The sequence below is a fragment of the Octopus bimaculoides genome, chromosome 7 (genome assembly GCF_046866305.1).
Source record: "Octopus bimaculoides isolate indiv1 chromosome 7, ASM4686630v1, whole genome shotgun sequence".
Lineage (NCBI taxonomy): Eukaryota > Metazoa > Mollusca > Cephalopoda > Octopoda > Octopodidae > Octopus > Octopus bimaculoides.
This window is the reverse complement of record NC_142934.1, coordinates 63,331,651-63,352,836: the sequence shown is the minus strand read 5'-3', so window position 1 is coordinate 63,352,836 and position 21,186 is coordinate 63,331,651. Positions and strand designations below refer to the sequence as shown.

At 34.8% G+C, this 21,186-nt stretch overlaps 1 protein-coding gene across 1 annotated transcript; it reads right to left on the bottom strand.

The window, feature by feature from the left end:
* Positions 1-829: 829 nt before the first annotated feature.
* LOC106884524 (large ribosomal subunit protein uL22m) lies at positions 830-16,579 on the bottom strand. The gene is made up of 7 exons (XM_014935949.3): positions 16,240-16,579; positions 13,731-13,767; positions 12,293-12,464; positions 10,655-10,720; positions 6,872-6,949; positions 4,154-4,223; positions 830-1,152 (listed from the first exon to the last, which is right to left on the bottom strand). The coding sequence occupies exons 1-7, from the start codon at positions 16,256-16,258 to the stop codon at positions 935-937; spliced, it is 660 nt and encodes a 219-aa protein (XP_014791435.2). The 5' UTR covers positions 16,259-16,579; the 3' UTR covers positions 830-934.
* Positions 16,580-21,186: the final 4,607 nt, after the last annotated feature.

Below are 21,186 nucleotides of genomic sequence, written 5' to 3'. Positions count from 1 at the left end.
AAGAAGCCAGATCTGGTTAGTGTAAACATAAAACTGAAAGAATATTTCGGCCTGATACAGCCGATTGAAATGCTAAGGGTAAATTTAGCATTTTGGTAAATTTTGATATTTAAGGCCTAAATATTAATAGGATTTTATGTTGAAATGTTAGCTAAAAGATTCGTTTATGTTTTGCTCCTAGTTATAATTTGCCAATGCCAATTGCCTCTGTTGTCTCAATTTCAAGGTGAGTTAATTGAAAGGTGTTACCTGCCATCATCAACTGGCAACAGAATAGAAAAAGTAAAATAGAAGCAAATACTTCATTCCAGTACATAATCCTACGAATACTGTTGTCATTATCATCATCCATCTGTTTTCCATACTGGCATGAGTTGGACAGTTTGACCGGAGCTGGGGGAATGCACCAGGCTCCATTGTCTGTTCCCGGCATGGTTTCTATGGCTGGATGCCCTTCCTAACACCAACCACTCCATAGTGTGTATTTAACCCTTTACCATTCAGATTACTTTATCAAATGTAATGCTTTTTATATTCACATTGTTTTAAATTAATTATATATTATCTTGTAGCTTTCAGATTTTGATGATGTGATTATTTAGTTTTCAGAATGTCATTGTAGGGTAGGTGTGAGAAAGCAGATCTCTCCTGCTTGAACATAAAGCATGTAGAATATTTGGGTCAGATATGGTCAATTTAAAAGCTAATGGGTTAATACATAATATTTCAATGTCGAAACCAAATGGAACTCGCATAAATGATTGTAAAATCATCTCAATCAACATACTTCCCATAAAAAGGTAAAAAAAAAACTATCATCAACAAATAATAATTTCATTAATATAGTTATATTTAGGCAGTGAAACAAATACAATTCAAAAAAATGTGTCCATATTTTGGTTGAAAATAATTTGATAGCTACTATTTTAAATATTTAAAGAGAAAATATGATTTTGCGTTTTCTCTGTTCAGTCAGGTAATTTTGTAGTTTCTCGTATCCTGTTTCCTCTACCGGGTAGTAGTGTTTTGGTGGTGAGCCTTCCCTTAAGCGTATGTAAATATTGCAATATTTGTAATGTACTACACCATATCGGGGGCCTCTGTGTTTCCGCAAACCTTTCACAACTACACCTTTTGTAGCTAGGGCGTCAGCTGAAATTGAAAAAAGGAGAAAACTACATAAGAACTGTTAACACATTTTATGAAGCCATACATATTTACAGAACATTCTAAGTAAAATGCTTTGCATAAAATCTTTATACAGATGGTCAAATGTTTACATAGGTTCCTCAGTGAAATTTCATTTGAAACTAAGAATATTGGTTTAATTTCAACCTGCATAAGTATAATATATTTTTTTTTGCTGTTATTATAAATGAATTATTTACCCTGCACAGTCAATATCATTGTAACATTCACTTTTCCATGCTTACATGGATTGGACAGAGTTTATTGAGACAGACTTTCTATAGCTGGATGCCCTTCCAATCACCATCTGTTTCCAAGCAAGGTAATATATCCCCATAGCCAAACATGTTTATGCAGAAATGAATAACACTGTTTAAATGAAAGAGACACTCATTTGTAACTACCATGTATTATCAAAGCAAAGATACCAGCATGGTCACAGTCTAATGACTGAAACAAGTAAAAGTTGAAAAAATAAATTGAAATTTCCCAATGTATATTTTCTGTTAATCCCAAACCACTCTGTAAGTTGTTGATATTTTGCATCCATCTCAATAACATTCAAACGCAAATTGTGTGTGTGAGTGTCTCTCTCTCTCTCTCTCTCTGTTTCCCTCTCACTTGCCACGCATATACACACACAAACATGTCCAATGTAAATATATTTTAAGCACAAGCCAGCTCACAACAACAATAATCATTCAATCAATTAAATAAAGCTAAATGCTAATCTGCTATGCTACTAATTCCAGTAATCCAAGTGTCATTATAAAAGGATGCTATTATCAACGCCAGGCAGTAATAGACTATTGAATAGGTATTGAGAAAGATAATGATGTAAAGCAGTTTTTGTTGATAACTTGTATAAATGCCAACTACTGTTACAGGTGACAAACACTTGCCCCATTGCATAAAATAGAGACACGGTGGTAGAGTGGTTAAAGTGCTCTATCATAGGGTCCTTTACTACAAGTTCAAATCATGTTACAAGGAATGTTGCTTTGCGAGTTAATTTGTTTTTGTTTTTTCTTAAGCATATTCTTTTATTGTTTACTTTTTTCAGTCATTGAACAGAAGCCATACTGGGGAACCACCTTAAAAGGTTCAGCTGAAGAAACTAACCCTAGTACTTACTTTTAAGTCAAATACTTATTCTATTGGTCTCCATTGCTGAACCACTAAATTACAGGAATGTAAACAAACCAGCACCAGTTGTAAAGCAGTGGCAGAGACAAACACACACACACACACACATATATATGATGGACTTCCAAATTGTTTCCTTCTACCAAATTCGCTCAAAAGACACTGATTATCTGAGGCTGTAATCAAAGAAACTTGCCCAACATGCTGTGCAATGGAGCCAAAGCCTAGCAACATGAGCTTTTTGACCATACTGCACCTATATTGGTGCTGGTGGTGGTGGCAGCAGCAGCAGTGGTGGTGGTGGTGATGATGATGATGATTATTATTATTGTTAAGGAAGCGAGCTGGAAGAATTGTTAGCATGTCAGGTGAAATGCTTAGTGGCATTTTATCTATCTTCACATTCTGAGTACAAATTCCACTAAAATCAACTTTGCCTTTCATCCTTTTGGGGGTCAATAAAATAAGTATCAGTTGAGTACTGTGGTCAATGCAATCAACTTACACCTTCCCCAAAATTGCTAGTCTGGTGCCAAAATTTGAAATCATCATCATTATGATCATCGTCATCAATGTGGCAAGCTGGCAAAATTATTAGTATGCCAGGCAAAATGCTTAGTGGCATTTCGTGCATCATTACATTCTGAGATCAAATACTGCCATGGTTGATTTTTTTTTTTTCAGGGTTGATAAAATAAATACAAGTCTAGTGTGAGTGAAAATGATTATAATAATAATATTTTTAATTATGAGTGATCTTGACATTCTTTTTACTTTACATAAAATATTCATTCCATTCTACTATTGTTTTATTGCCATTTATTTACAAGTATTATAAATTTTATAAGTAAGATATTTTCTGGAAATGAATTACAATTTATAACATTGCTACCATGGGAAATTATTGGTCTGCTTTATGAGTTCCCACCTTATGAGCAGTCTCCAGGAACAAATTAACTCAAAGCATTACTGTACATTCTTTTAGTAGTGGTGGGGAGGGCTCAAAACCTAGTCTCTGATACAGCATTATAGAAAACTGCCTTCATCTTTAGGCATCATGTCTAGCCCTTAATCAACTTCTGAAAAAATCTCACTTGTACTTCTTAAAGTTTAGCTACACTTATTTATCTAGGATGTCTGAATTTCCAGAACAAGCAACAGAATTCTCTTACAATTAATTAACTAATTATTTCTTGATGGCAATATGTTACCTGATAAATAAGTATCGTGTATAAGGTGATATCAATAATCTGAATAACAAATATCACTTTTACCAGTTGAATTTTAATTCCCACTACAAGTGAAAGTTCAGTTATAATAGCTTGTTAATAAATTTTATAAAACCAAATAAACACCATTTTTATTTAATGACCTAAATATATAATTATCTATTTTGCTGTCACTGATGTTTCTAAAATATAAATGGAAGCAGGCATAATGATAAAAGGTAAAAAGAGATCAATAAATTCATTATATCATTTATAAAGTCTCATACTAAGATTAAATGAATGCCTACTAGTAATTTTTTTTTTTTTTTTTATTATTTAGACATTTAATATATACAAAAGTACAGTATATTGACCCAACTGAAACTGTGTATGTATCCTGAAGACGAACAAGTTGAAACAGTATTATCGTTGGATTCAAATCAACTTAAAAAAAGATTAACAAAAATTAACACTCTCACCCAAGATATAAATACTAGATAGGTTGTTTCTAGAATAAGCACAGACTTTAGTTATTTTATTCAAACACTGTTGGCGCAGAAAGTGGTGTAAAGAAGAAAAAAATTAAATTGTTGATAAACAATCGCTCTCACCTATCCATAAATTAGATTTGAATTCAACTCCATGCTGAAGGATGGTCATTTCCTGAGCTTCTAAAAGAACCTGCAGAGAATAAAAAAAAATAAATGCAAATAAATACCATAACATCCATTCTTAAACAAGACTTTCATAACTGGATAGCTGAAGTAATTGAATACTGATACAAAAAGGATTTGAAACAATTAATGTCACTGAATAATGTCCTTAAGCAAAATGCAGAGCTCTTCCCTATTTCTTTTGTTCAGTGGCTTATTTTCATGGCTATCTACAAAGGCTATACAGTTATCAAATTTCTGGAACCATCTCCAGAAAAGAAACTCATACATGAAATGTTAAAAGAAGCAAATATATATTAATGGGTATTTAAGGACTAGTTAACCCTTTGCATGTCCTGTGTATAAAATGTGATACACAGGACATATCTCCCTAACATTCATGCATCATTTATACTACACATAACCAATTTTTTTCAACCACCAGAGTAGCTTAGGAGTTATGAAAGGAAAGCTTTATATTATTCAGAATGTATGAAACAAGGGCTACTAAAAGCATGAAAACATTCATGGATGTATAGGACAAACTTATGAACTTATAAATATTACACCCACTACACTCTCGGAGTGGTTGGCGTTAGGAAGGGCATCCAGCTGTAGAAACTCTGCCAATTCAGATTGGAGCCTGGTGTCACCTCCTGGTCTACCAATCCTCAGTCAAATCGTCCAACGCATGCTAGCATGGAAAGCGGAAGTTAAACAACGATGATGATGACGATGACAAGTATAAGGGAAATATTTCACCCTTCAAATCCTGAAATCTGGCTGCAGTCATCCATAGCTTCAAAACCAGAAAAATCATCAGGGTCGTCAATACTGTATAAAGTGTCACTATTTTCAAACAAAATGACATTTTCTGTACCATCTAATGCATTACTGATGCCACATTTTTCAAAGGTTTTACTGCTACTTCAATTTTCACAGCGTTCCATGATTTCAGGACCCAATCACACAGCTGAGCAATTGTTGGCTTTTTCAAATGAGCTTCTGGTGATAGGTCATGGTCCTTGGCTCTCATCCACTGAGTCCACCCTTCTTTCATAAGTGCCTTAAAAGCCTGTTGATTAATATGTGGTTGTATTAGGTTGTCAAGTATGAAATTTGTAGTAAGGTATATGGTAAACTTTGACAGCTGCTCATTTTGCGCCATTATTATATTTTGACAATCTTTATTTTTTGTTAGACATCTGACATACCTATTTCTTTTTTCTAACTCATTCTGCACTTTAAGTATTTATAAATTGTTTTTTGCTATTTTTTTGTTAAGAGATAGATAAGTCAGAAATTCATAGTTTTGAAATAGGAGTTCTTTCTTGGAAACACGGCATCACAAACAGCTCGGAATATTAATGGAATATTTCATTCTAATGTTATTACACAGCAGACAGTATCAAATTGGTTTGCAAAATTTCATTCTGGTAACTTTGACCTCACAAATGAGAAACGCAGTCAACCAGAGACAAAGGGTGGATAATGGCGAACTGAAAGCCACCACCATCCAGATCCATCTCAAAGTGCCCATGAATTTTCGTTGTTGTTTAGTGTTGACTCTAGATTGCCAGGCTTTTACAGTTCCTGGCTGGACAAGCTACCGCTGAAATGGCAAAAGTGTACTGACAATAGGGGTGCATACTTTGATAAATAAAACTATTCCTTGTATTTATAAAACATTAGCAAACTTTTTTCCTTTTCTACAAATTTCATACTTGACGATCTAATAATTGGCTTGTTAAACCACCAGGGATCACTGTCATTTTCATCTTCAATTGTTTTGTGGGCACAAAACTGGTCCCACACAAGAAGGGATGGTATTTTAAGGAGGTCACTGGAACACCTTGACAAGACCTTATCTAGCTTCACACCCTCTACATCCGAGCATGACCGTTGCTAGGGCCACAGATTGGCTCCCATGCCAGTGACACATGAAAAGCACCATTCGAACATGATCGTAGCCAGTGTCGCCTTACCGGCACATGTGCCGGTGGCATGTGAAAAACAACTTTCAAGCGTGATCATTGCCAGTGCCACCAGACTGGCTCCCATGCAGGTAGCATGTAAAAACACCTTTTGAGCATGAGCGTGGTCATTGCCAGAACCGCCTGACTAGCCCTCGTGCCAATGGCATGTAAAAAGCACCCACTACACTCTTGGAGTGGTTACATTAGGAAGGGCATCCAGCTGTAGAAACTTTGCCAGACCAGATTGAGCTTGGTGCAGCCTCTGGCTCACCAGTCCTCAGTCAAACTGTCCAACCCATGCCAGAATAGAAAGCAAAAGTTAAACGATGATGATGATAATGATGTTACACTTTATTCTGAGAGATTTAACAGTAGCTTGCTGAGAGAGAATGTGATGTAAGACTGTTTCTTTAATTATATCTTTGTGTGGGTGAAAGAGACTTGGTCATTAGCCCCCACCACCACCACCACTGATAGAGGGCTTTGAGACCATTGTTCATGGAAACAGTGAAATCATTATCCACATTTTATCTAGATACATGTGAATAATACCTGTTAAGCAGGAACAAAGAGAGGTACTGGCTACATAAGAATTAGTGATAGCATATGTCTTTCATTAGATGTTCAACATATAATTACTGCCAAAACACACACTGAAAAGAGACGTGAGTGACAAGTTTGAGAAAGCATAGAAACTTACCTCTTTCACAACAGCAGAGCCTTTTCTCTTATAAAATGACAACTGTTTCAGGGCTTCATCGATGGACATTCCTCGGATCTAACAAGTAAAATAGAATAAATTATCAGCAATAATTATACAGTGAGAAATACACAATTTTAGACCATGTCTAATGTATCTCTGTATTAAAATAATTCACTTGTCCATGATATATATGCACAATATACATGCACTTTATTTGAGGGTTAACTTTCAAATTTAAAATTTTCTTTTGATTTTTATCTATGTTTTTACATTCTCAATACATATTTTTTCTAAATTTATCTTTTCTTTCTAAATTTTTTATGTATATTTTCTTTAGTGTATCATTTTCAATATTTTATTTCCGTTTCATATATATATGTATGTATAGGTGTACACACAGATACACACACACAAATATCAAACAGTGAGAATGAGTGCTCAATACCACACTGGAGGATAAATATTTGTGGGTGTACAAGACTACCATTGGTTTCATGTAAAGTGACCTTCACAATTGTTCAAGCATGCAGCATGAAAGTGTTGGTAGTCATCTCAACACTTTTATGTAGCACACTTAAACAATTGTGAAAATCTCCTTACATAAAATCATCAGTAGCCTTGTTAACCCACAAATAAAGTGCATATATATTGTGTGTACAAACAGATATATGATTGCTGTTGTTAAGTTTAGAGCTCCATGTAGATTATCATTGTCCAGTTTGCTTCCAGTATAATAGTTGAGCAACTACTACACTTAGTATTACTAGTTATGATATACACAGCAAATGTAGGAGAAATTATGGTACACAGAGATTTATATCATTTGTTCCTATGTACGTTTCAACATTGTGGTTGTTTAGAACTTTGTATTGGAAGTTACACTATAAACTTAGATCTTTTTAATTGTATCCTACTTTCATTTGATACAGCTGATTATGTTTAGCTTCCTTGTATTAGACACTTTCCTAATCCTTTTTTCATTAGAACTCCTTGTATTTGCTTTTCATCTTGCAATAATTCACATTAAGCTTGACCCTTGTTCAAACCATTCAGTTAATCTATAAATACTCATCTCAGTTCTGTAGATGGTTAACCATAGCCTGTCCAAAACATAATAATAACAAGAAGAACAATGACAGCAACAACAACTCCATCAAACAATGTAGCAGGGACAAAACTAACAGTAATTGGCAAGATACCTTAATTTGTCTTCTGAATGGGACATGAAAAAGCAGGAATGGAATGTGGTGTAGAAGAGCAATATTCTAGCACACAACATTAAATTTCACATTAGACCATTCAAAGATTAAAAAAAAACTAATCTGTTCACATAGAAATTCTTATTCTATCGCAAAATGCACTCATACAACAACACTTTCCAAATATATACAAAGACATGGGACAAGGTTGTGAAATATGATCTTCAGAAGTTGAGTCTCACGGAGGCAATAAGTGACCAAGACATCTGGTGATTTGCTATGCTAGAGAAGACATGTCAAGTGAAATCATAGTTGTGGCCAGTGCCAGTGACACGTAAAAGGCACCTGTGCTGGTGACACATAAAAGGTACCCATGTCAGTAACACGTAAAAGGCACCTACTACACTCAGTGGAGTGGTTTAGGAAGGGCATCCAGCTGTAGAGACCATGCCAAAACAGAATGGAGTCTGAGGCAGCTCTCTAGTTTACCAGTTCCAGTCAAACCGTCTAACCCATGCCAGCATGGAAAATGGATACTAAATAATGATAATGATGATATATATGTATACATCATTTGCATTATTTTTTAAAGTGGGCATGGAACAGATAAGAGTTACAGGGATTTTTCCCCCTTATTATTATAAATGTAGGCATGGTTGCATTTATAATAATATTTCAGAATCCACAGCCATGTTCATTGAGACTGTGGGTTCAAGTATAGCTACATGACCTTTTCTTTGATATGAAAATAAGAATGGAATACAGCTTGTAATGATTTGTTAAACACTTTATTATGACAGTTGTAAAACAGCAGAATAATAATTATGCCTAGATCATTTCTTCAATTCCATTCTATACCTAAAATCGTTAACTTCTTGACATAACATGAAAGATAATAGATAACAACTCTCAAAGTAGAAAAGATGAGAAGTATAAAAGAACAAGGACTATATAGCTTTCAGGGATGTCTCTTAAAATTGCACATTTAATAATGTTTTTATGAACTTTAACTCTATCTAATAAATCAAATGTTTCGAATAAAATATTATTTCATTTCATGTACTCCGTGGTTCTCTATAAACTTCCAATATATCTTAAAGTTTTACCTGTTATCTCCACAAGTTCCACTAGTTTTAATTGTTCTGCAAAATATGGGAGATAACTCTCGACGTATATCTTATAAGGCCTCATCAGTGAACCATGATTGTCATTGTACTCATCATCATTTCACATCCACCTTCCATGTTGGCATGGGTTGGACGGTTTGCCAGGAGCTAACCAGGTAAGAGACTGCACCAGACTTCTGTGTCTGTTTTGGCATGGTCTTTATAGCTGGATACCCTTCCTAACAACCACTCAGTAGAGTGGACTTACCGAAATATAAAGATGACTATTATTGCCTTTCTAATTAACTTCTTAGTGGAGGCGCAATGGCCCAGTGGTTAGGGCAGCGGACTTGCGGTCATAGGATCGTGGTTTCGATTCCCAGACCAGGCGTTGTGAGTGTTTATTGAGCAAAAACACCTAAAGCTCCACGAGGCTCCGGCAGGGGATAGTGGCGAACCCTGCTGTACTCTTTCACCACAATTTTCTCTCACTCTTACTTCCTGTTTTCTGTTGTGCCAGCAATTCAAAGGGTCAGCCTTGTCACACTGTGTCACGCTGAATCTCTCTGAGAACTACATTAAGGGTACACATGTCTGTGGAGTGCTCAGCCACTTGCACGTTAATTTCACAAGCAGGCTGTTCCGTTGATCAGATCAACTGGAAACCTCGACGTCATAAGCAACGGAGTGCCAACAACAACAATTAACTTCTTAATCTCACTGCATTAAATATGCCCAGAATAAAATAATCCTTTGCCATATCTTATTGCTATTTTAATTCAAATATTGGTCAAACCAACACACTATGTGTGCATGAGTAAAAGAAAAAGCAGTTAGAGAATAGTAAACACAAATGTGAGATGGCTTCCAGTTTTCATCAACCAAATCTACACACAAAGCTTTGGTTAGCTTAGAAGACACGTGTGGGATAGGATAAAGCCTAGAAGACATGTGTGGGATAGGATAAAGATCCTTCCTGAGGCATATAGGCTCAAAGGGCCAGTTTCCCAGTTTTTGTGGCATATATATTCCTCAGCTGGACTGGATGCCAGCAACCAAGTAGACTGAAACTACATGAAATGAAGTGTTTTTTTCTCAAGAACACAACACATCACTCAATTAAGGAATCAAAACCACAATCTTACAATCATGAGTTTGACACCCTAACCACTAAGTTACTCTATACCATGCAGTGGGAATGAACCCAAAATCACATTTTAAGAAACAAACTTGTTAACCACACAGCCATACAAGCATCTAATATTAGTTCAATAATATACATATATCTAAATTGTCATGCCAGTTTGGAAGATTGATGTATAACAAAAAGTGACAATGAAAGTGGACAAATAACTATTTTATCTCCAAGCTAAACTGGCCTCCTTGAATTGACAAACAAGTCTTAGTTCATAGAAAAGAAATAATTAAGTACATAAAACATTCAGAAAGTTTTTAACAAATATAAGATAACTCACCATACAAGCAATGTACCACATTTTTAATGGACTGTATTTAATATTTTCTCGAGAGTGATTTATTTCCTGCAAAGAGAAATACACAAGAAGCAAGGCAATATAGATTAACAACCAAAATAGAAAACAAGCTAACTTTCTGTTTCGACTGATTTAGTTTTTGATTCATAATTCCCAAAAAATAAATTACTATAAAACTAAAATTGAAATATAAGAAATATCTTATGATAGGCATTATTATTCAAATCTCACGTTTATATTCCATAGATGATGTTGTGAGTTTAATAAACAGATAAAAGAAAGCACAAGTAAAATTTAATGCTTTAGGCTATATTGTACCAGAGAATGTTATATTCTTTTACTTGTCTGTCATTGTACTGCAGCACGACTTTGAAGAGCTGAACTAATCAACCCCAGTACTTTTTTTTTCCTTAAGTTTGCTACTCATTCTCTTGGTCTTTTTTGCCAAACCACTAAATTATGGGGATGTGAACAAACCGACACCTGGTATCAAGTAATGGGAGAACAAACACAAGGCATATACACACATGACGGACTCCAATGTCCTTTCTTAAGCTTCAGCTTGAGCTAATGGATTTTACTGGCTCTGTTTCACTGCATTTTTCTCCTCCAGCTCAAGCCTCTCCATTTCTAAACTGATGATAATGATAGTCATTGTCTAGAGGTGACAATCAACATCACCTTTGGCTGTTGCTTCCAAGATGGAGTCAACATCCTTATCAAATGGGATGCACTCTTATTCTTTGTTAGGTTGGAATAACTTTATCTGATGTTGGTCTGTTACTCTGGCATAAGACTGGGATTAGAAACAGCTGTAATTCCAGGAAATATAGTTTCCTGGAATTACAGCTGGAATTACGATGATGATGATGATATATATATATATATATATATATATATATATATATATATGTGTGTGTGTGTGTGTGTGTGTGTGTGTGTGTGTGTGTGTATATATATTTTTCTCGACACTTTAACATCCACTTTTCCATACTATCACAGTGAGTTTAGCAATTCGGTGTGGCAGATTTTTTTGACAAAGAGATGCCCTTCCTATTACCAACCCCAACATTTTTCTCCATAGCCAGACATGTTTCCACAGAAGATTGGAAATAAAGATTGTATGATGCTCATTTACAACAACATTGCCATGTCAAGAGAAGACACAAACACATACACATATATGTGTATATACACCCATACATATATATATATATATATATATAAAATATTCTATAATTATATACATAATTATAATCAGGGGTCAGCTAAGTGCAAATAATAATAGAATATTTTGTACTATTTACCTAAAAAGGTTTTTTTTTTTAACATACTGACTACTTGGTAAAATTATTAATTAATTTTACCCTATGCTATTATTAATATATATATATATACACAATGGGGTTACATATATATAGAGAGAGAAAGAGACAAGAGCTGTTAATGCCAAAAGTTTTTCAGGAAATCATCCATTTGAATCTTAAACCATTTGCAAATGACTTACTATCATAATAAATATTTTTACTGCAAACGGAAAACATTCCACATCATAACAATATGCACAAGATCCGAATTAGAACTTCTATAAAACTGAGTTCAATTAAAATTTTAACTTACAGCAGGCCGTTCTTCCTCTCCAGGTTTTGTTGGTGGATAAACAATAGTGTTGTAATTATCCCACTTGAATCCATGGTTTACTGATGTGGTATGTAAAGACTGGGTTTGTACAGGCAATATTTTCAATGCAGCATTTGCTGTTGGCACACAGATTTGCTTTTCCAAACTAAGTCTGAAAAATGAAAGACTAATTTAGTTTCATCGAACAAGATAAAATATTCAGACATTGTAAATCTTGGATGAGACTGAAATTGCAAGCAATAATACCAGAAAAAATATCCAACATAGTACATTGAATTTTATTTAACAGTGGAAAATATTTTGACTTATTTCCCCAATTTTTGTCAAATCCAATAATTCTGTAGATAACCAAATATTCTAAACACCAGAGGTGGTACAGCTAATAAATTACAGTTTCCTTTAACATAAGTATTAAGCATAAGATTCATAGAGCAAAAAACTGGGAACATGCATTGATATGTTTCTCAAAGATATTAGAAATATAAGAGAGAGTAAGAGAGTAAACAGATGAACCAAGAAATGGAACAAATTTGTAAAATCACATCATAGATAGCTTGATTCTACAACTAACAGCATAATGTTAGGTATCCAGGATATTATTGTATAATACTGATGTCTTTCTCAAGAGTGAAATGCAATTGGCTTTAGTGAAAGTTAGTGAAATGCAATTGCCTTTAACTAGCTCAAAGTGGGTTTACTCTACAACATTCACTGCTGTCTTTTCTAAACATACAGTTAACATTTTTATAGGGAAAGTGTGTAGTCAGTTGAATCACTAACTCTACATTAATGATATTTATTTTCTTGTGCTACCGTCGAATGAAAGACACAAATCAACCTAGATTATATTTGATCTCGATACATAATGGGCTGAATCTAGATGCTTTAAGGCATTTCGTATGACAATCCACCATTTCTGCAATGTCATACATATTGCAGTAGCCACAGTGCTCTATAAAATGCATACAGTCTATACCCTATTAGAACTTAGAGCAATGCTACAACTGCATAATGAACAATGTTGTTCTGTGATGACTAGCACATTCTTATTTGTACACTGCCTCTCAACACATGTTGCCAGGTTAGACACAGTGGACAAGAACGTTCTGTACTCAGCTGTCAAATAGGGAACAAATTTTCAGAAACTGCCACCAGAACCATCTTGGCAGACAAGTTTCCAAAATCAGAGTGTACCATTAGAACTTCAAATAAACTAATGAATGGTTCGTTGGGACCCTGTTACGCACAAAAATTTTAAAATGATATTGTTTACAATGGCAATATAATACCCTTGTGTAAATGTGCTAATGTAAAAAGGTATCCTAAAAGAACAGAAATAATAGAATTGTGAATGATAATATAACTACATATATTTAGTGACAAAAAGAAAATATCTGTGAAGAAATTAAATACTTACCTGCTAAAAAGTGTACGAAGACCACAGCGAGACAACACTGTAAAAAATGTACAAAAGTAAAAAGAAAAAAATTACAAAGAACCTAAGTCAGAGATATTATAAATCAACATCAAAACACAAACACAATCGAGTGATAAATGAAAATAATTTTTAAAAAGTATATTCATTAGAATAGTTTATTAACTTTTCTTTTACTTTATATAACATTTTGTTTTCTTCACTTAACAGTCAGCACCATTAGTATGAACCCTATAATTATAGAGTCACCAATGGAAAACATTGTCTTGAAGTAGTATATTTAGAGTAAGACAGTTTGGCAGAAAGTAAATATATCTCTTTCCAAGAGATATTCACAGGAGAATTTGAACTCAATGTTGCAATCTAATAAAATACCTGTCTATAACACAGTGCTCCTACTAACGAACCTTTTAGCATTCATATTGCTCTATCAAATGTAATACTTATATATATACATTGTTTAGGATTAACCATGTATCATCTCATAGCTTTAAAATTTCAATAATGTGACCATATATGTTTGGAATGGCAATGTAGAGTAGGTGTGAGAAGCTGGATATGGCCAGTATTAACAGGCTGGTTTAAATGCTAAAGGGTTAAAGTCGTGAAATGTAGCACCTACATTCTTTACAGCAAACAGTATTAAGTGGTTGAAAGTTATCTTTGCTATGAACACAACACAATGAACTACTGATCCTCAACTGAGCACACTGTACAGTTGGAAAATGGGCCTAACAGCAGGCAATTAAACGTGGAAATATCTAAGTGCTTTTATTTAGATTCTACTAATTATAAATATTGTTATGAAATGATGGACTATATCCTTGAAACAGCTGGGGAAAAGAAAAATCTTGCTGAGATTACAGGCATGGGCTTGAAATTCCATAAATGCACAGTGGCTGTAGTCAAAAACGTTTTCTTGGTCTAATTAAAACTGGTATCACAGCTTGAATATGATAACCTTGTTTGTGAACCACGTTTGTTCATCTTGTAGGAAATGTCAAGGGAAAGCCACTAAATTGATTGAAACCTTCAGAAAATAATCACATTAAGCAAGTATAAAGGTAAGTCAGTGAAAGGGCCTCTACATGGTCACTCAACCTGCTAGAAAAGGCAACCAAATATCCTTCAAATTCTACCCTATCATTTTGAAAAAGAAGGAGGCTAGAATCTAGTCTTGGATATAGTTTGTCTGAGAATAAAAGACAGCTGATTGAAGGTTGGTCCAGCCAGGGATCTTTTTTTTAATGGGGTTAGTTAGGGAGGAAGGATTTGGTCCAATCATTTTTCCCTGTACCCCTGACCTTCACACGTTTTTCTACACTGATAAGATTGATGAGGTTGCTGAACAAGCTGCAAGATGTTAGCTGTAGAAAAAAAATGTGAACGGAAAATGGGGTACTGGGGGTGACCCAAAATGCATGACGAAAGGGAAACAAGCGTGTCAAATAATAATAATAATAATACTTTTTACTATAGGTACAAGGGCTGAAATTTGGTGGGGAGGGGCAAGTCGATTACATCGACACCAGTACTCAACTGGTACTTATTTTATCGACACCGAAAGGATGAAAGTAAAGACGACCTCGGTGGAACTTGTGATAATAATAATGATGATTTATTTTTTAACCACAAAGGGCTTATATTAAGAAAAACATTATGGACAGTACAGGACAAAACAAAGAATGTGTGTATGTGTGAGTGTGTTTTGTGAGGGTTTTGCGTGTAATCAAGATTAACATAATGAAAAAAAAATTCAACAATGTGCAACAGAAAAGGTCACAGAATTTAAAGGGGGGAAATAAATTAAAATTTTGGGAGACAAAAATATTTTTTGTCCTTTTCATCCTCCATAAGGCAGTGATAGCAGTAATACCGAAAGTCCGCCGATAAGACTTGGGAGACGGGTGTAATAGTAAAAATTTACAAATTATTCAACTGATGAATAATGACCGACTACCAAAGGAGACTATGGAATCGAAGACAACGAACCAATTCAAGAATGGCTTCTGATTTAGGTCCCAAACCAACAATTTTGAGTGGAGGTGGTAAGTCGATGGCTGGTATTTTTATTTCATCGACCCCGGCAGAATGAAAGATAAAGTTGACCTTCGTGAGACTTGAACATAAAATGTAAACAATCGGAACTAAGACGTTAAGGTATTTCTTCCAATGCCGTAATTATCCTGTCAGCTTGCTATCTTCAATCAATTTAATAATAAATTTGATAACTACTGGAAGAGGCTTAAACTTGAAGCATCATTTTAATTCGAGTGGAATAAAAAAAAGACAGAATTTACAGTATTTCTCATTCACGTTTACTGCCCGCACACTGGCTTTTAGACAATGCAAAACATTAACGAAATGTAAAATAGGAATAACTGTCAATACACCCAAAGAAATGAAAATTACATGCATTCGAATCAAAATGTTGCAGAATCTATAATTAGAAAAGCTAAATAAAGGTAATTTTTATCAACAACAAACCTACCACGCTGTGTGCACGCCATGTTCACCTTCTGACGAAAATAATAATTGTTTAGTTTCGTATTCTCTGTCGTTAACGAAATATATATATATTTCAACTTTATTTCTTTAAGTAAAAAAAAATATATACAATTTTACTGTTTAGAAAAACATGTTATTATTTCTTTGAAAAATATCACAACCTAGTTGATTATCAAATTGTTGCGATTTATAAACTTCCTCACACAAAAAGTAAAAATGTTCTGTTGGTTTTTTTTAATTTTGTAGAATTCAATCCGGTCCCTAACAAAGTCAAGACAGCTCTTCGAGCTTGTGATTATCTAAATTGGTTGGTATGTTGATGCATGTATGTATGTATGTATGTGTGTGTGTGTGCGTGTGTACGCGCATGTGTGCGGGTGTGATAAACTTGCGCTGCTGTAAAGGATGTGTACATCATATGAGAACACAAGTGTGTGCTTCGTTGCTGTTTACATGTATATGTGTGCGTGCTTGCATATTTCATGTGTAGATGACTGAATGCCTACGTTCAGCCTAGGAACCTCAAATGGAGAATCCCGGGAATGTTTTACAAATTTTCATTGTACATCTGGTTGATTTAATTCAGATAATGCAAATCAGTTTGCTGTTTTTTTTTGTTTTTTTTTTATAACACCAGCATTTCCAGCTTTTTATGCATGTCTGTCGTTACATAGTCAAGTACCTTTAATAGATATAAATGTATGCATGCATGTATGTTTACTTTCAGATTTATTCTTTTATCTCTTATCTGTTACTTGTTTCAGTCATTAAACTGCAGCCATGCTGGGGCAATGCCTTGAAGAATTTTAGTTGAATCAATCAACCCCAGAACTTATTTTTTTTAAAGACTGCTTCTTATTCTATCAGTGTGTTTTGCTGAACTTCTAAGTTATGGGAATGTAAACATACCAAGACCGGTTGTCAACTGGTGTGTGACAAACACAGACACAAAGATGCACACACATAGGTATACATCATCATCATCATCATCATCGTTTAACGTCCACTTTCCATGCTAGCATGGGTTGGACGATTTGACTGAGGACTGGTGCAACCGGATGGCTACACCAGGCTCCAATCTAATTTGGCAGAGTTTCTACAGCTGGATGCCCTTCTTAACGCCAACCACTCAGAGAGTGTAGTGGGTGCTTTTACGTGTCACCCGCACGAAAACGGCCACGCTCGAAATGGTGTCTTTTATGTGCCACCCGCACAAGAGCCAGTCCAGGAGCACTGGCAACGATCTCGCTCGAAAACCCAACAAGGTCAGTCAAGCGGTACTGGCAACGGTCACGCTCAGGATGGTACATCTTATGTGCCACCCGCACAAGAGCCAGTCCAGGGGCACTGGCAACGATCTCACTTCGCTTGCCGATATGTGTGTGTGTAATGGTAGAAGTTAATTAGTGTAATGGTTGAGTCACCAATTTGTAACAGTAGAAGTTTATTTTTGTAATGGTTGAAATTAATTTGTAAACAATAGTATGGAACGTCAGAGTTGTAATCAGTTTGTAAGGATTGGTTCTTCATTGATTGCCATTATGTAAAGATGAAAGAACAGTGATTGAAATTGTGAAGAAAATATTTATTTTACCATTACATTGTAAAAATACCTTGCCTTGATGGGCAGGTGATAAAATTGTAAAGTATGTGAAGTAAAGATAGATGTAGATTTTTCTTGTATAGTTTGTGTTTGTGTTCTTGTCATTGTGTAGTAGTAATTATAGATAGAGATGGAGTAAAGTTCTAAGAAGAAAGCGAGCTGAGCTAGTGATAGTGAGAGTTGAGGGAAGTTGTCTTGCATAGTTGCTGATTGTAACTTTCTTTTTTCCCCTCTGGCTGTTTGTCTTTAGTGGCTGCCTGCTTGTGGCCATGATTCTAGTGGTCTGTTCACTAACAGATGGTCGCTCTCTCTAACTCAGGTTCTCACTAACTGACTTTTGCTTGGGGGTTCTTCTTTTTATAACTATCCAGAAGGATAGACTTATTGTTGAGAACAATGGATTTCGTTGGTAGTACTTGTTATCTTAATTCTAGCTTTTGGTGGCTTATAAGAGGTTAGAAGGATTAAGTGGTGAAGATATTATTTTGCTTAGCTAAGGCATCTGGCAAATGTAAACTGCTGTCACAGAAAAAAACTATTGTTTTACCATGAGAAAAGTTCTGTTGAACTGTTAATTTAAATTTGGCTATCTAGGATCAAATTCACACTATGCCTGCATGATCCACTACACACACACACACAAATATATATATATATATAGAGAGAGAGGTAATGGTGTCAATAAGTCCCAAAGGTGTCAGGTAACGCTGAGTAAATGCTATGGACAGACTATAGTTAAGTTCTAGGTTCGGTGATTATGTGAATAAGGAGTCCAATGTAGGTCATATATCAGCATGTGTATATATAAATTTTTTTTTCTTTCAGAATGAGATAAAAATCCAAATCTGTGAAGATTTTAGAACATTTATAAATAGGTCTTACAGCTGTTTCCAGGATATTTTTTATATCCCTTCATCAAAGACAGTGTGAGAAAATGGTTAAGCAATAGTTAATTTAGATAAGATATGAAATAGAGAGTGAAGTGGAGGAATGAAAATAGATGTGAGATATGCAGGGATATTGCATTTGTAGATCCATTATTTAGGCAGAATGGTATGCATATAAGATTCCCATACCTTGTGAGTAAATTCCAATAGTGTTTAAAATTAGTTATTTTTTTAATCACCATCATTTTAACATTCAATTTTCCAAGATTGTACGGAACAGATGGAGTTCTTTGAAGCAGATTTTCTAGAGCCATTTGCCCTTTCTGTCACTATACTGCACCTGATTTTAAACACGGTATTTTCTCATAACCAGACAAATTTCCATAGAAGATTGGAAGTGAATAGCACCACCTGTATGATGAGGACTCTTATTTTCAAAGATCATGTGATGTGAAACCAAGAAGACAAACACACACTCGGCAGGTTTCTTTCAGTTTCCAGTTACCAAATCTACTTAAAAGGCTTTGACCAACCCCAGGGTTTATGGTAGAAGACACTTGCCCAAAGTGCCACCCAGTGGGACTGAACCTGAGACCAATCCCACTCTGTGGCACATTGGGAAAGCAATGTCTACAATACTTGCAGGCCTTCACAAATTGGTGACACAAACATGGTTGATATTCATTTTGAACATTTGTAGGTGGCTGGCTGTGGACAGATTATCTGCTCCAGAGTGTTACTGTTCTGGATAAGAATTCACCTCTTTAATACTAACCTATCTGGAATCACCTCTTGTTCTATGATAGAAATTCTATATTTTAAAGTGCTCTAAAGTAAAACTTGCTATCAAAATTTCATGATTATTTATGTTCCAAAAATACCAACATAATCACAAAATTATTTTGATAAATTCATTATTTTTAAAATTAATGGAAACAAAGGCAGAGTATTTCAACAGAAAAATGGTAACAAAATGATTATCCCTTTAGCATTTAAACTAGCTATATCAAGCCCAAATATTCTACCTGTTTTATATTCCAGCTGGCTAGATCCAGCCTCTCATACCTAACCTACAATGTCATTCTAAAAAACATAAGCTATCACATAACTGAAATCTCAAAGCTTTGAGATAATGCAGTATTAATTCAAAACAATTAGTATGAATAAATAAGTATTGTATTTGACAGAGTAATCTGAATGTTAAAGGCTTAAGCAAGTTGTTTTAATGTTGAGACACTGGAGATGGTAAGTGGAGAAGTGGATGGGATGCAATTTGTAAGTTCAGGGGGGAATGGAAATTGCAGAAGCAGTAAAAAAGCAGAAAGAAAATGCAAAGAACTGAAAATAATTTACTGATTTAAATCACCTTTACAATTTGAAAAATTCAGGAAAAAAAGTAATGAAAACTCAGAATTTATTGGAAAACACGGGCAAACAAATAAACTTTTAATGGGTGGCACTCCGTCGGTTACGACGACAAGGGTTCCAGTTGATCTGATCAACGGAACAGCCTGCTCATGAAATTAACGTGCAAGAGGCTGAGCACTCCACAGACACGTGTACTCTAAACGTAGTTCTTGGGGAGATTCAGCGTGACACAAAGTGTGACAAGGCTGGCCCTTTGAATTACTGGTGCAACAGAAACAAGAAGTAAGAGTGAGAGAAAGCTGTGGTGAAAGAGTACAGCAGGGTTCACCACCATCCCCTGCCGGAGCCTCGTGGAGCTTTAGGTGTTTTTGCTCAATAAACACTCACAACGCCCGGTCTGGGAATCGAAACTGCAAGTCCGATGCCCTAACCACTAGGCCATAGAAATATCAGAACATGGTCTCCATTAGTTGCATGTAACCTGCTGAGTTATCTTTTTTTTTTTTTCCAGAAATTTTCAAATTGTAAAGGTAATTTATGGATGCCTGTGCTAATGACATATAAAACAGAAAAGGTAGCAGAACAAGGGTATGTATCAAATGATAAAGCTGACTAAGCTATATCAATGAAAAAATTATTCTATAAATATAGAATTTTTTTATTACCTTGTTAAAGATAAGAAAATCATATTCTTTTAATTAGAAGTGAAGACTTGAAGATATATATGGGAGAGATAACAAGAAAATGCAACATTGGTGTTGCTAGGTTTTTAATTGGTTTGAACTGTTGTGATCCAGTCCATAATGAAGCAAGAATGAGAGATTAGTGGATTAGTTCAGAATAGCAAGCAGCTCAAAGACATTATCTGCCAAATACTTACAAAACATTATACAGTATAAAAAACTGAAGGGAAAGTTGAGCAAAATAAGATTTGAAAAAAACGTATCAGATAATACAAAAAAAAAGCAGCACACAAATATATATTATATATAGAATACATAAACACACATATAAAATGATGATATATATATTGTTGCTATTATGTTAAACTGTCATATGTCCAAATTTGGCC